Source organism: Mesoplodon bidens (genome assembly GCF_964165515.1).
Source record: "Mesoplodon bidens genome assembly, chromosome: 19".
Taxonomy (NCBI): domain Eukaryota; kingdom Metazoa; phylum Chordata; class Mammalia; order Artiodactyla; family Ziphiidae; genus Mesoplodon; species Mesoplodon bidens.
The window spans coordinates 10,232,311-10,249,259 of record NC_138179.1 but is presented as its reverse complement, the minus strand read 5'-3'; the positions used below and the strand labels follow the sequence as shown (position 1 = coordinate 10,249,259).

The 16,949-nt window shown below is 49.1% G+C and overlaps 1 protein-coding gene across 8 annotated transcripts in view; it reads right to left on the bottom strand.

Moving 5' to 3' along the window:
• Positions 1–16,949, bottom strand: part of RFFL (ring finger and FYVE like domain containing E3 ubiquitin protein ligase) — a 68,989-nt gene that overhangs the window by 8,634 nt on the left and 43,406 nt on the right. For all 8 annotated transcript variants that reach the window (XM_081218453.1, XM_081218457.1, XM_081218460.1 and 5 more), the window contains 2 exons: positions 10,112–10,299; positions 2,731–3,120 (listed from right to left, as the gene is read on the bottom strand). In XM_081218453.1, coding sequence (XP_081074579.1) covers positions 2,731–3,120; positions 10,112–10,299 — 578 coding nt within the window. The remainder of the gene's footprint in view (positions 1–2,730; positions 3,121–10,111; positions 10,300–16,949) is intronic.

Here is a 16,949-nt window from a genome sequence, read left to right as displayed (position 1 = left end):
GAAGTTTCATTCTGCTTAGAATTCTAACCTCTCAAAAGGTTCCTCCTAGATACTCCTTCAGGTTTTGCCACAGAGTAGTCAGAACTGTGAGCCTCCTAATCCCATCACCACTGAAGCCACAAATCCCTTAACTAGATCCTCTTCACCCACTGCTCCCAACAGGCAAAGGGCCTGGTGTGAGCCCAGAGCAAAGAGGTGTCTGAGCTCACAGTCCTTTTCCACTGGCCTCAGTAAAGGAAACCAGTCACTCACTGCCTCTAGCCGCTCACCTCAGATTAGGATGCATAATACGGAGCTAATTAACAACAGGCAAGCAACTACAGTGGCAATGAAGAGTAGAAATCACCACCACCACCAAAAATGCCAAGGGGACGATATGCTCCCACATATAGCACACATGTACGGAGATGCATCCAAAACAGCATCTAGTTTTCTCTTAGATTTACGTCGGTGTGGTACACACTGGCCTCCTGGTGTCACCTTGGAGTTACAAAAAGTCTTTCAGAGCCTAACCTCGTCCTAAGTAGACAGCTTCTTGTATGTCCTTTCTTTTCCAGGAAAGAGAAACTAGATCGCATGCTGCAAAGTATGCTCCTGTCTTTTCAGTTTGCCCACTGGCTAAACCAAAATCTACAATGAATATGTGTCCACAGTTGTGCTTATTCCACGCACGTCCTTCACCAGCAACTACCGCCAGGACATTAAAGGTACAGGAAAGGGCCCTGGTAGGGTGAGTGGTACAAGCAGATTTGCATCCTGGGTGCAGTTCGCTGTAGAATCGTCGGGCAGCCGTGCACAAGTTCCTTCGCTTCCCCTGTTTTTCTGGCTGACAAAATGCAGACCTCACCAGAACAGGGGATGTGAGCTGACCTGAAAGGCCCTCTGAAAACATCAGAGAAGTATCCAATGAGATCCGGTACACAGTGTCAACTGTGGGTGCAGTCTGGAAACTTCTGATTAATGAAAGGAAGCTTAAAACCGACTCCTTTCATTGGAAAAGCCACCTGAAGGTTCTTGAGGGAAAAAAAAATCCCTCAAGGCACTCTCCTGGCTCCCCATAAACGGAGCGAAAGCGCTTAACCAAGCAAAGGGAGGAAGTCAAAGCAGGAGCCCAAACCTGTCCAGCAGACAGAGCCAGAGCTGAGGGAAGAGTTAAACTCCAGAGTGCGCTGGGGAGAAAGCAGGCTCAAGCCACCAAGGGAGCTGCTGAGCTCCCTGCGGGTAAAGCATATGCTATCACAGTGGCCGTTATGCCTCAGTGCTCGTCAGAGCTGAATCAGGGGGCCCCATCCTGGCAAAGGAGGTGATCATAAACAAGGGGCAGCAACCATCCGCATCCCGTGTGGGGACTGACAGCAGTGGCACGTGCCTGCTCCACACGGCTCAAGGCCCTTTAGACGTGAGATCACGCCCGTCAGTCCTCCCAACATCCTGGCAAGAGCAGAAGGGGTCTGGATTACTAACCCCACTTCATTGTTATGGGCTCGAACCTCACCCACGCTGACCCAACAGTCAGTGACAAACTGGATGTGGAAACCGGATTTCTTAGGTCCTAATCCTCCCACTATTGCCCAAGCCATGTAAGTAAAAGGCCCACTAAGGCACTCACGTATGTCTACGGGACGCCATCAGGCCTTACACAACGGTGAGGTCCGCCCGCGTCACTCTAATCCAATAGTTGGTTTCTGCGTCTACCTTCCCCCTTAGAGGGGCTTTCTCAGCACAGAAGCAATGTGTTACTCATTTCTGTAGTTTCCATGCCTGGTTCATATTTCAGTCGATGTGCTGCTCTCGGCTTACCATTCCCAGGCCCCACTAGGATGCTGGTAAGGCTGCTTACTGTTCAACAGCCCGCCAACCACTGCCCCGCCCAGAGGCGGGCAAGAGAAGCAGCGCCCTTGTCTTAGTCACAGTGCTTCCCCATCTCCCTTCCCTCTCCGTGTTCCTTCGCTTCCTTCGTGCCCTGTGACGGTCACTGAGGAATGGAGGTCCCCATCCGGCCAAGGACGACCACAACAAAGATGCGTAAGTAGGAGGGCAATTTGAACAGAACTAAATGCAAAGACTACCAGGGAGTTTTCTCAAAATATTTCTGGAAAAATGAATTTTTTAAAACTCTCTAACTGGGATATGTACATATTAAAAACAAACAAAAGGGCTTCCCTGGTGGCACAGTGGTTGAGAGTGCACCTGCCAGTGCAGGGCACACGGGTTCAAGCCCTGGTCCGGGAGGATCCCACACGCCACGGAGCAGCTGGGCCCATGGGCCACAACTACTGAGCCTGCGCTCTAGAGCCCACGAGCCACAGCTGCTGAGCCCACGCGCCACAAGTACTGAGGCCCGCGCGCATGGAGCCGGTGCTCCGTGACGGGAGAAGCCACTGCGGTGAGAGGCCTGCGCACTGCAGTGAAGAGTAGCCCCCGCTCACCTCAACTAGAGAAAGCCCGCACGCAGCAATGAAGACCCAACGCAGCCAAAAAAAATGAATAAATAAAATAAAAAATTTAAAAAACAAACAAAAAACACAAACACCCAGTACCGTGCATCAATATCCCTGAAAAAAGCCAAAACGTGAGTCGGACGTCCAGAAAACATCATCCCTCATCAGTAAGCAGAAAGGCGTCACATAATCCAGACACTTAACCTTGCCCCACTCCCACGGTGCAGGCGCGGGAGGAAAACGAGCCCTCCAACTGGCAGAGGTGGTGTGGCTGCAAACAGGCCCGTACCTGCTGCCGGTCCCGAGCCTGGGCTGGGGGTGAAGAAGAGAGGCCGGGTGAGGTAGGAGGTGCCGTGCTGGTGTGAGGCTGGGTCAGGAAGGCCTGCTGCTCGGGGGAGTCCGGGGACAGGCTGGGGGCGTGAGTCCTGCCCTCCTGGGAGATTACAGGCTGCTGGCCAAGCACCAAGAACACCAGCTCCTCTTTCTCCCGGCACATGTCGGTAGAGATGTCATGGAGGCTGAGATAGTCCCTCAGGTCCTTCACCTTCATCTTCATGAGCTCCTCCCGCTGAAAGGCTGTGGCTCGGAAACGCTGGCAGAGAAGGCAGAGGCGGGGCCCGCTCCCCACTTGGCTCGAACAGGCCACGCAGAAATTCTTCTTACAGTCCAAGCAGGTCTGCTGCTTAGAGCAAGAGGCAGAGGAAACCACGTCAGACAGTGAGAACAAGACAGTGCGACGGGAGCTGGGCGAGACGCCCATCACCCTTACTTGTACCGAGCTCCTCCTCTCTGTGCGGGTGCAGGCTACCTTGCAGGTTTCAGGGTAAAAGCCACTCGGAGGTGGCGCAGCCCCTGTAGGCATCATGTATCCACATACAGGACACTACGTGGAGTGTTCCGTCAGAGGCTTACTTTATTCACTTTACTGGTAGAGAAATGGAGGCTATTAATTAAGACTACCAGCTTCAGGATAAAAAAAAAAAACGCATTTTTATTGTCTCCCTCCTCCATTTCTTGTGGCATTACCTTGGGGGTGTAACTTAGCCTCTCTGGCCCTCAGTTTCCTCATCTGTAAAGCAAGGCGATAACAGCAACTGCCTCATACGGTTGTTGTAAAGTTAAGAGATAATGCATTTAGTATATCTGACACATGAGTCTTCAATAAGTGCTCAGTGTTTTAATTATTCTTGCTAGGAAATACAAGCCAATGATAAGAGTCAAGATTCAAATCCTGAACTATGATTCTTTCTACTTTATTGCTGAGATAAGAAAGCAAATGCATAAAGGTTACGGTGGTGACTGTTGTTACCATTAATGTTATTTAATTAAATTATTGAGGGGCCACTATGTGCTAGAGCTAGATTTGGCTTGTCATCTAATTCTCAAAGCAACCCCGCAAAGTAGGTATCCGCGTACCTCCCTGTTTTACAGACCAAGCATCTGAGGCCTAGAGAGATTAAGTCCCATCCTAAAGGGCAGGCAGTAAAGAGTGGAGCTGGGATTCACACTCGAGGTCTGTCTGAGTTTGGTGCCCACGGTCATGCTCACGTTGCCTAACTCAGCCCCAGGCGAGCCTACAGCTGGGCTGAGTCAAGGGCCTGGCTCTCCATCTCCCAGCTGCCAACCCCGCGCCCCGTCTGCAGAGGCTGGGGCCCAGGCCCACCCCCACCCCAGGAAAGCCCACTCAAGAGTGCTGGGAACTCAGTGGTGCCTGAGAGCCTACCCAGGACAAATATTTAGTCAGCTACAGGAGGCCCTCTGGACGTGATTAGGGAGCTCTCGCCTGTGAAAGTACAGGGTGTCTCAGACGGGCGACGAGAGCGCCTGGCAGGCAAGCGGGTACCGCCTGGCAGCAGCTCCTCCCAGGATCGCAGAGAACACAGCTCATGAAGGCTTGCTCGGCTCACAGGAAGCAAATCCTCAGCCTCTCGCCCCGCAGGCTGACCGAGCACGGTGACACCTGACTGAGGCCTGTTCCAGCCACCAGCAGGCCACACGCCACCAGACGGGTAATCCCTGGGCCCACGGGGCTGGTCCCGGAGGGCGCCCTCACTCATCCTTTAGAGAAATTAAAAACTTTTCATCCTGTGCTGACTTAAGTATTAACCTAAAGATTTCCGCTCCCTCTTTTCTAAGTATAGAAAGCTACTCAAGCTAACAAGAATGCCCAGGAGACTGAGATTCCCAGAGTGGAAATCACAGATACTGTTGTGTGGCACTGAAGTAAAAGTCTGCATAGCTGACGTCGTTATAGTTAGTTTTCTCTAAGTGTCATTCGTGCAGTAAAGGAAAACAAGCATAATGCTTACCATCGTTTTGACTAGTGATACTCAGAAGCTGGGGAAGGACACACACCAAGCTCCCTTATTCTCTACACGGTTATAACCAGACAATAAAATGTTCGGCGACTCACTGGAAAGGATGCATGGCTGCACTCGCTTCATAAGGGCTCCGGGACCAGTAGCCACTCAGGTGGAAACTGGATGTTTTGGGGTATTGGGGGTTCAGTCATATCTAAAGCTTTTCTGTTGGGCAATGAGATGTGCTTAGGATGACAGAGTGAAACGAGGAGGCTTCCGTGTCATAAAGCTGTAGGTCCTGACGTGGAACACTACGTAAGTCAATGCAGTTTGATCAGACCTAGCTTGACACAATTAAAAAGCCCCGAGTTGCTCAATCAGCCAGATCTAAACAACCCTCTTCTTCAAAGGTGTGCAGCGTATTGGATGCAAGATCAGAATGCAAAGGCAGCAACCAACCCAGCTTCTCCGTACCCCCCCACCCCCGGCTCGCCAGGGACTCTCAAGTCCCGACATCGGCATCTGAAACACACCCTCCGGGAAAGAGTAAGACAAGCGCTCTCTTGAGGCTAAAACCTCAGTCTGCAGAGGCAGAAGAGAACAAAGGAGAAGGAAAAAGCAGCCGGCAACAAACGTGGGCAGACGAGCAAGGGAAACACATATGTATAAATTCTCGCAAACGGTGCAAACTGACTCACGAGGTCGCGTGGAAGATGACCCGGGGGAGCCGACGAGCCTGCACACATGCCGGGAACACAGGCAAACACCAGCATCGGGGGGCTGGCAGGGGCACCCGCCTTTGCCAAGCCACCCTTCCTTGTTCTAGCCTCTCCCCAGCCGTGTCCCCTGGCACAGGGCGGGTCCACTTTCTCAGCCCGCCAGCCCCTCCTCCTAGCCATCCTGCCCATAAGCATCCCCTCCTGCAGCCCACCGGGAGGAAAGGGGCAGCCCGAGGCATGACACACTAGGATTAAGCCCGAGCTGGTCACGTCCCAGCTAAGGGAACTTGTGCAACACAGATAACCTCCCAGAGCGTCAGATTCTCACCTGTCAAGTCGGAAGCTCAGCCTACCTCGAAGGACGACTCAAGTACTACCTGAGCTAAGGCACAGCAAACCTCAGCATGCGGTGGGCACGCAACGCACTTAAAGGTAACACCGTCACCTCCTTTTCCCTTTCCCCCGTGCCTCTTCTCCGACGCGGGCCAGTACCTAGGAGCCACCCCCTTTCTACTCTGAGACTTGAGTATCTCTTCCACGTTCCCAAGTACAACCTCCCTGCCAGGCCACCTCCCCAACCTGGTCAGCTCAAGAGGCTGGGCGCCAAACTCCCTCCATAATGGTCAGGGCTGCTGCTAGACCATAGGTAGGTGTTACCAATACAGATGGGATATGAGGCTTGTGGCAAATCCCAGCCTGCCATTTCTCTCTGAGACTGGAAACTCTGGGAAGGCAGGGCTCCATCTTTCTTACTACGTCCCCTCTACAAAGTCCTTAGTGCTCTCTGGACTTTGTACCCAATGAGCAGTCGGAAAATACTGACCTCGATGACGAAAGGAAAAAGATCCAGTAGCATCCATGTGATCACGTCAATTCAAACACTTCTAGAAAAGACATTTTAAAAGCTTGCAGCTGTGAAATGCCAAACCCGTAAGATAAGATGCCGGTCCACTTAAGCATGAAATTACAAGTGCAAAGTTCTCATAGGAGAAAACATCCTTAATATTCACAAAATTCACTGTGAATTACACAAAATTAATCCATCCCTTTGTGGCAAGAAAATATTGTACCAATAACCATCTTTTACCTTCCAGACTGGAACTTTCTTTCCCCCCACAAAAGCTCTTCTTGCTACAGAAGCTTTCTTTTTGTCTCCTTGTGTGGCTGCGTATTTGTCCCCATCTTCCTGTCAGACTACAAGCTCCCTACTAAGGACAGATGACTTTCTTCATCTCTGCCTGCCTAGCCCATGCAATGTCTGACACACAGTAGATTCTGAATAATATATTTTCCACTGAACCACTGAATAGGAAAAAAATTCCTTATTTTAATCACTGTCAGGCTCCTAGGCACCCAGACCGATTCTCTGCCTTCTTTAGTTTGACCTCCTCCTCCTCCTCCGTTTCATCTGTCTTCATCGGCTGCGTGCCCTTGTATCTTAGTAGCTAAAGTACCTGTTGTATCTGAGTCTCAAATTTTTCATCTGTAAAATGGGTTAACAACCACTTCTTCACAAGGTCTGGCACAAAGAGCCGTTCACTAAATGGAAGCTACCTCGATCAATCTCGGCCTCCACCCTACACCAGGCTCTGGGAACTTCCCGCCAGGTGTGCGGGAGCTTCCTAACTGCTACTCCTATGGCTCCATCAAATTACCCTCCTCACGAAGCCAGGTCTGCTCCCTGAAATGGGATCGATCAGGTTGCTGCTTTGTTCAAACTCTTTCTGATGCTTCCTTGTTGTCTGGTGGCAATAGGCTCCTTACCATGGCAGTCATGGCCCTTTACCATCTGATCCCAACCTTGCTGCCCTAACTTCCCTGGTACCCTGCACTCTGGCCAAACAGGCCACTCACAGTTCCCAAGTCCACCTGGAACTTGCTCCACATCTGGTGCTTTTACCTCAGCCACTGCTCTGCAAATCAAAAAACTTTCCTTCATCTGGCTAGAATTATCCATTTACCAACAATGCCTGAGGCCCTAGTACTTAACTTATGCAATTGACTATTATTAGTTCCTTGTACATGGGGGCCTCCTCGACCAGACAGTAAGCTCCCTAAGGGAAATACTATGTCTTAGTATTATTCTCTCCACAAAAGTGAAACCTCCAGCTACTAGCATGCTGCTGGGGCAGAACCGGCCCTCAGTGACAATCTTCAGCATGGAAATGTCAGCCATAAAGTGATGAGCCTAGAAGCTCTCTGGTCTACCTCCTCTTTTTCAAAGTGCTCTCAACTCAGCAGTCCATTCGTTCATTCATTCATTTATTTGTACAATTTTATTGCCTACCTACCACGTGTCAGTCACTGTTCTAGACACTGGGGAGAAGTTGTGAACAAAACTGACAAAATCCCTCATCCTATGTACCATCTGAGAAGACAGGCAATCCACAAATACATGTACGTTGGGTGGCGATAACCACTAACCACTGAAGAAAATGAAGCATCTTCCCACCCTGACCCAACCACCATTCTCCTTCCTCTGGGGGCGGCTTCTTTGTTCATTCACGCTCTCTCTTCAGGCTGAGCAATGTCAAGGACTCGCTAGATCCCCTGGTTCTCTCACGTTTCCAATGTGCTCGACAGGCCTAGCCTGAGCCTGGATCACCACCTTCGTCCTCTGCGCTTTCCCTCCATTTCCACTCCAGAGGATAGCTGACTTTTTTTTAAAAAGTGGGGGATGGTGGTTTGAAACAAACCTATTGCAAATTCATGCTGCTTTCTTTGTTTATTTTTTAATTAATTTTTTGGGGGGGGCCACTCCTCACGGCTTGCAGGATCTTAGTTCCCCGACCAGGGATTGAACCCACACCCTCGGCAGTGAAAGCGATGAGCCCTAACCACTGGACCGCCAGGGAATTCCCCATGCTGCCTCATTTAAACGAGGGTTTTCCCTATTCCTTTCTTGCCAATTACTCTGCCACTTCAACTGGTTGTTCCTAGCATTTCTCACAATGTAACAGTGAAAACAGCACGAGCTTTGACGTCCAACAGACTCCTGATGTACTTGAGGAGTCCCTGAAACTACTACCTTAGATAAAGGGAACAATTTCTTCATCTGTAAAATGGGAACAAATGATAGTAGTACACACATCATAGGCTATTGTAAGGTTTCAGGGAGACAACGCATCTGAAATGCCAGGCTCAGTGCCAGGCACATGACCAGGACCCGACGGCCCTCCTCCCATCTCGTCTCAGACCCTGACTCCACCCCACCGTCTCCACCACCGACAGCACTGAGGCCACGTGGCCCCGAGTTTCTCCCACTTGCCACTTCAGTCTCCATCATGGACTGAACCTTTCAGCCTACATATAAAAGGAGAGGCACCCCTGCCCACGGAGCCACAGCCCCCTGGCCTGCAGGAGCCTCTCTGGTTGAGTTCTCAGTGACTGGGGTAGCCAAGCAAACCACAACAAAGCTTGGCTACGTGCCCACCTCCCCCGCACTGCAGTGAGGTGTAGGCAAAATACAGCCTACAAGGCAAAATGCCAATCCTCCATCGTCTTACAGTTACAAAGGGGTGGCTGGTCAACACTTTGAGCTGCAGAAATTCTGACATGCTGACTGTCTTCTGGGAGAAAGCTTGAGAGTCAAAGACCTATGTTTGAATCCTGGCTCTGCCATTTAATAACCAGGTGATCTTGGGGCGCTACTTAAGTAGAGGGGAAAGAATGAGTATTTTAATGTCTCCCATGCTGTCAGGAACCTGACAGTTTCCTTTTTACCTCTTAAACTTTAAGCCTTAGCTTCTCGTGTGTAAAGTGGGAGTGTAGGGACCCTAAAACCTACATCATAGAGTTATTGTGAGGATTAAATGAAACAAAAACTCCATAAATTGCTTAAATGGTCCCTGGCATACAGCGTGTGGTTTAGAAAGTATTTTTTCCTCTCAAATTTCTCATTATCATCATTTTAACATCACATTCTAGGCTGCAAACCTCTCATTCTGCAGAAGAAGACAGATGCAGCAGTTCTCTTCTCCAGGTCAGGGCTCACCTTCGGCCCCAGGTGTGCTTACCACAGACAGAGGGATGGCCCACACCCATACACCATGGCCCAGCCAGTGATTTTACCTCCTGCTCACTCATCTGGAAAACACGGCCACCATGCATTTCAAATGAAATGGCAACAGTAAATAAGCTCCAGTCTTCATCTTGTTAGGGTCCTGACGTACCTGAGATGTCCTTGACACTGTCTTCAATAGAAAGAACAAGTTCACCTGCAGCCAGGCTTTTTACGACGGCAGCTAATGAAGGAAATAACAGCAAGTGCCTGCTGCACCCCAAGCATCACGCCAGGCACCCTTCACAGCTTAGCGCATTTTATTCCCACAACACTGCAAGATGTTGACCTGGGTACAATTATTATATCCCTACTTATGCATAGACGGAGAAGATGAATCTCAAGACAGGTTAAGTCATACAGCTAGGAAGTGGCCGAGCTGCTATCAGAATTCAGATGTAGCTGGCTCCAAATCTATGCCAAGATGTGTTGCTTTTACTTGGTTAGTTTTAATACTTTTGTGAAAGGACAAGTCTGGGTTACCAGCTTTGCACAGGCAAAGGCCAGGGGCAGGCACCACGGAAGGGTCAGCAGACCTGTCTGAGGGCCTGAGGCTACAGCGGCCGAGCAGGCCGAGAGGTCGACACTCACCTTCCTGGCCATGCTTGCGAAGTGGGCCCCGCAGGCCTTGCAGTTTGGTTCCGAGCCCGTAGGGGAAGGGAAGGAGCTGTACCCAGGGTTGGAATAGGCCTGCGTCCTGGCTCCCTGGGGCGGTGGGGCCTCCTCAGGCTGTCCATCCAGGCAGAACCAGTTGCAGCAGGTTGCCCACATGATAAAATCTGGCACGAGGGAGAAAGGGGGAAAGGTCAGAGTTAAGACACAGCTTGACGGCGTCCCCATTCCTGAGGGCACAGGTGAGCAGCGACATCGGTCCACACCTCCCATCATGGTCAAGGTGAGGATGGGCTTTCGGGGGCCACCGACCTCCTACTGCCTCCTGCACCACGCCCGCTGCCGTTACAGGAAAGGTGCGCACAGACGCCTGATCTGCAGGACAGGCCGGCACAGGCAGCAGAGCTGGCACGCTACCTTTGAAAGGTTGCTGATGCCTGTTTGGGTTTAATCTGAGAGCTTTACTTCAAATAAAATCTTTTGTCTTAGCAATTACAAGTGGCCTAACAGCCATTTTATTCAGGAACATGACCTTTGCCCCTAGAGCTCAGACAGACAGAGCTCTATCATACACACGTGTACAGTTCCACACTCACACTGACCGTGGGGTGGAAGGATCATTACTTCCTTTATTTAGATGAGGCAACCCAGGCTCAAAGGAATCACGGTCACACAACTAATATATAGAGAACCGAGATTCCGAAAACCCAGCTCTTCTGACTCTAAACCTAACGTTCTCTTCCCTATACTACGTTGCCCCCTGGTTTCCCCTCCCACCAGCCAGCAGAACTTACGTACAGCTCTTACATTTGTACGTCCGACCCTACATCAACGTCTACCACGGCACCTGTAATAGTTATGCTTTTTTTCTACCACTAAACCATACATTCCTTGAGGGCGGGGACCACTTCTTATTCATGTCTGTTCTGTACTCAGCAGTGTCGTGCACACAGCAGATGCTCCACAAATGTTTGCTTCCTTGCTGAATCAGTGTCTCTGTGGGCTTCTTAAGAAGTTTGGGGTTATTACTTCCATTTTACGTATCAAATACAGGAATTCGGGGCTGGGGGGTTGATGATCTTTTTGAGATCACAGAACAAAGAGGATCCAACCTCTCAAATGTCAGAATAAACTAAACATTGCAAGGGGGTCCACTAAAATGCCAAGCGCTGCTGTAATAAAGTAAAATGTGCTTTTCTCAGCAGACCAAGGTGGTCGGGATGGACACTGTGAGCCTGAACTCTGCTTACAGAGATAACGAGTGAAACATGTCATGTTTTAACAATCAGTTCACACAAAAGAATGGTACCTTCTGCTCTGCCTACTGACTCGCTGAAAGTGCCTTTGTTAGATCAGAGTTCAAAGACGTGGTAAGCTGGAAGGAACTAAGACGCCAACGGGTTCCACCTTGGTTATTCTTTAGAGGAAAAGAAAGAGGCCCAACAGGAGGAAGGAACTTCCTGGTTCACTCAGCTATAACCTTCGGCCTCGTGATTACTCCAGGGCCTTTCCAGCTTCCCAACACCGCCTCCAATAATACATGCATTCACTTGGCAGGCATGTCCGATTAATACCTGTCTCACCCGGTGGCCTATGAACCCCACGAGAGCAGGGACCGTGACAGTCATACAGTGCACAGCAGATGGGTGGCTCAACAAGTGCTACTGAATGAATGAATCACATACGATATTTAAAGATTAACTAACCACACATTCGTTCCATTTCCTTCACATCAAAAACATTTCTCTCTGACTCACTATGACTTGTCTGAAGACTCTCAATTCCCAGAAAACAGGGACTTAATCTGCCTTATGAATTCACAAGGAATAATGAAGCCCAGAGCAGTAAAATAACTGAGTTATTTGTTGGCAAGAGACTGCAGGCAACAGCAGAGTAGTAGCCCTCTGAAAGAGGAAGTTTGTAACTCTTTAAATCACCTGTTGATGGAAGCATCTGAAAACAGTGTGTAATAATACAAAGATCAGAGGATCTGGATTCTGAAGACCTGGGCTGTTACCTACCTCCAACAAGTCATAGCCTTTCTGTACTCCATTTGTCTCATCTGAGATTCTCCAGGCTGTAAAGCACTAAATAAACCTTCGGTGTTGCTACTAGCATTATAACAATGCTTTCACTGCAATTTCTCTGGGACAGCACAGGTCAAGAGTAAACCTAGAGACTTCACAATTACCGTTTGGCTTTCTGGGCTTGTCCCAAACGTGGACAGATAGGTCTTTGACAGAATCAGCAGGATGCGTCAATTAACTGAATGAGGTCAGGGGAAGGGGAACAGCAGAGCAGCCTTGAGACAAAGCTGTGGGTGGTTCACTAACTTGTCAAATCCTCCACTCATTCATGTGTGCAGCCCTTAGAGGAGCCAATGCCTTGCTGTCTCCAGTGCTAGGTGAGTACGGTCGATTACCTAAGTTCATGGTCTAGTAGGGGAACTAGAAATGTAAAACCAAAAATTGAAATTTCAGGGTGATCAGTGCTTTAACGGAGGTCTGTGCAGTGTAAGGGGGGTTACAAAGATGGGAACAATGATCAGCTCCTCAGGGGTGGAGGAGTGACCAAGGAAGACATATCCTATTGAGACAGGCTGGGACCCCGGGACCCTTTGCTGCAATGCTTCACCTGGACAAACGTCTCCTGGAACAACAAAATACAAATAAACTATAGGGTACTAAAAATAACTACGTGCATGCACTGGGGCAAATTATGGACAACAAGATACAAAAAGACCAAAAACCCAACTGCCATTTCTCAAGAGCCAGGAGCAAAGGCAGGGAGCAAAAGCAGGGCACTGCGCATGCCCCCTGCACACACCACCGCCAGAGGGGCGGGCAGAACACCCCAGCCAGCCCTCCAGTCCGACCCCTGGACCTGCTCCTACCCTCATCCCATATAAGGAAACAGCTCGCGCCCCTGCTCAGCAAGCCAGCAAGCAAGGGAACCTGCTGCTTGTTCTCGCTCCCCCTTGCTGCAGCAGGGGCCCCAGTAAAGCCTCGCCTGAATTTCTCATCTGCCCTCTTATTAATTTCTATTGATAAAGGAAGCCGAGAACCCTGGTCGGTAACACTATTATGGACCAGAAAGTCAAGAGCAAAAAGACTTTTCAAGAAAAAACCAAGAGCATGCACCAGGGCATTAAAGAAACTACAAAATGCTTGGTTGGGTCAAAGGTAAGGGTAGGGGTGGCTGAGAGCACAGCAAGTAAACAAGCAGCCATTTAAAAACAAAACCTTGTATTCCATGGTAAGGAGTCTGGACTTTATCCTCTAGGTAGTGGGACACAATGAAGGGTTCAGGCAACCAGGTTTTGCAATCTTATTTGCATTTTAGAGTGGCCACTTACAGCAGTAAGCCGTGTGGAGGACAAATCCGAGAGGGGCAGGTTGGAAGCAAGATATGAGGATATGGGCAAAAGAGAAAGGGACAGCTAGATCTGAGACAAACTTAGCAGGATGTGGCAATGAAATGAAGAGGTGGGGGGAGGGGAGAGAAGACGCCGGCTCTCAGGTACACAACAGAGAGTGGAATGGTGGACTGGGATAAAGCCCTCGGGAAGAGCATGTGTCTGTGTGTGAAATGGGGAGCGGGGGCAGGTTAAGATTGGGTTGAGTTTTGTACCTGACCTGTGGGATCTGCTGGTGTATGCACAGCACCGTGTCGGCTGAAGACAAAGGTTTGCGGATCCTCACCTCCTGGAAAGTGTGTACAGTCAGAGGGCCAGAAGGCTGGTTAGACAGCCCGGGGCAGGAGAGAAGCCAGCCTGGGAGAGCCCTCGGGAACGTGGGATCTGAAGAGCAAGCAGAGGAGAACCAACCAGCACAGAGGAAGGAACGAAGCGTGCTCAGAGGTGGGAGAACAGGAACAGTGTCTTGAATTTCAAAAAGAAATGTTCAACGTTGTCTCATGACCCAGAGAGGAGAACACGCGGAAGAATGCGATGGACCTAGTTTTAGGAAACTGTGAGTGTGCTCCATGCCCGAGCAGTTTAGGAAGAGACAAGCTGACCGGTAACCACAGGCTGGGAAGTGAATGAGAAGTGAGGACTTGCCAGACTTTAAGGATAAATTATTCCTTCTAGAAACTTTTGACAGCGAAGGGAAGAGAGAAGGCAGCAGAGGTCATAAGATAAGAGAGATGTAGACGTATTCACAGACCGCAGAGGAAACCCCCCAAGACTAAGAGCTGAAAGAAGAAGGGAAGCTGGCAGTGCATGATGGGAGCGACGACCAGGAGTGGGAAGAAAAGTGACCGAGTGATGAGACGTGGGGCTGGACTACGACCTCCCTCACCAGAGGGTGGAACAGAGGTGAAGACAGATGGAACCCAAGATAGGCTGACGGCATCAGCAGAGATGGAGGAACGAAATATTTAACCACAAGAAGAAAACAGACTTCTCTTCCACACAAGGGGAACCCACGTGGTGCAATTTTTTTTCCCTAAGAGGTAAGGACTTTGTCACGTAATGGGCAGACCCACTCGGTAAGGCACCATCAGTCGGGAACTCTGGAAAGCCAGCCAGCTGTACCTTGTTTCATTTCATGTGCTTTTACAAGCACTTGGGAAGCACCAGATGTGCTGGGCACCGGGGGAGACCAAAAGTGAATTCCACAAGGTCCTTGCCCCCGGGGACTCTGGGCCCAGTCAGGCATGATATATACAGCTCAACTCAGCCCTCCTGGTACAGAAGCTAAGAAAGCTTTTCCTTAGCTGGGAATCAAGAGGACCTGTCTTCCTCAGCACTATTTCCATCCTCTAACTTTGGCTCTAAACTTAACTGCCTGCCTCCTCTGAACAGCTCTGAAAGAAACACCATCAACCTGTTGGAGTATTTGGCTACTCTTACAAGGACTTGGCTGTGTGGGAAGACTTGAAATTTGCCCCTTGGTTATTCCACCGGCCCCATGTATGGGTGGAGAATGCAGCCTCATCCTGGGGATGTGGGTGTGTGGGCAGGGGTCACTGGGGGAGAGTCTCCAGTGCAAAAAATACCTTAGACCTGCTCACCCTAACAGAACAGGCCCACCGAAGTCAGCAAACTAGGATTCTACTCTTTGTGACATATATTTAACTACCAAAAGACACATTTCTTAACGTGGTCTTGCCAAACTGGAAAGCCCTAAGCCTAAATGAGAACTATATTCAGGGTTATTTCAGGGAGTGAAAGCAAAGAGCTTGCCATTTTAACGCTAACACTCTTCTTTGGGGAGTGTGTTGCATCCGTCAGCCCTGAACAGAGACACACATGTGGCATCTATTACTTAAGGACTGAAAGTGGAACCAATTGTGGGATGTATAAAGAATTCTCCCTAGGTTGACAACTGTGAAAAACTTCCCTCTCTGATCTGCAAACCTCTTTATGATCTGCAAAGAAAATTATCATCAAATCTTCGCCGAGGGCTTGAAAATTCCTTCACCAATTCCCCTCACCCTCTTCACAAAAGATGGGACTTGGCGATCTAATTTTCAAATACAGTCTGACTGCCCTCCTACTGCGTTTGTTTGAAACCTGCCAGGCTCTCCTCTTCCAATTTGCCTAAAGGGTAAAGAAGACGGGAGATGTAGGGCTGGGGTGAACAAGAAAATGTACTATTCCCTATGGAAGGACCCGGTGGTATGAGGCAAGGACGGCTAGCTCGCACATGGGGTTTTGTCAGCTTGATAAGTAAGCTGGTATTTCTTGGGAGACTGAACCTTGTTGAACAGGAAAATTACAGTGCTAAGAACAAGATAAGATAAGTGACCTATTCCAGGTAGGCTGAGTACAGCCATAGTTAGAGGCAAGAGGGCAGATACTGTGACTTCTCCCTATTAAGCCCTAGAATACTAAGTAATTTTAAAACAATCACTTCTCTACTTGTCCGCCTGCTCAAGACAAATGATCTTAAGTGGATCAGTGGTTGTCACGGACTTTCCCATGGAAGACAGAAGAAGGGTCAGAATGGACCCACGGAGTAAAAAGGTCAGAACGTCAGCATCTTAGTAAAATCTCCGAGTTTGCAATGCAACTCCAATGCAAACCACCTTGCTAACCACCAAAATCTAAGGCACTAAAGTTGAGGCCCCCAAGATTCTCATCCAATCTGTTCTGATTTTAGTTAACTGCTCTGTGTGCCAAGCTACAGGCTTCACCCGGATGCAGAGACAGCAACATCTTGGAATTAACATACTTAGGGTGAACCCACCGTATAAGACATTACAAAAATCCTTTGGAAAGAACCTAATTAAAATGCCCCCAATCCTCAAAGAAGTACCTTTATGATATGACAAATCAGAAAATGGCTAGTTGCAAGCCTTACAGAATCATCTCCAGTTTATTGAGGGCGGTTTGCCTATTGTCACTACTGTATTGCTGGAATTATCAAAAGCATCTATGCTGTTAAGCGCAGAAAGGAAAGTGTCCCACGTTCTGGAACATTAATACAGAATGGGCTTTGCTTCATCTTGTATATCATCCTTAAAAAGCAATTAAAGGATGACTTTGAAAGGAACTGCAATGCAATGGCTTTCAAAGGAAATACTATGAAAAACCTATCAATATGGCTTAGCCATGCCTCTTTGAAATAATTGTACAAGTAATTACATATTCTGAGAAGTAAAGAAGAAAGTAGCCATACTCTGCTGGAAGAATGCTTCTTATCTGCCAGGCACTGAGCTAGGTACTACCTAGTGTTATCTCATGTGATTCTCACAAGGATCTGGCAAGGCAGATTAGTTCTTCCCATTTTCAGGTAAGAAAACCAAGGTTCAGAGAAGTTAAGTAACTCGCTAAAGATCATAGCTAGAAGGCAGTAAAGCCAGAATTTGA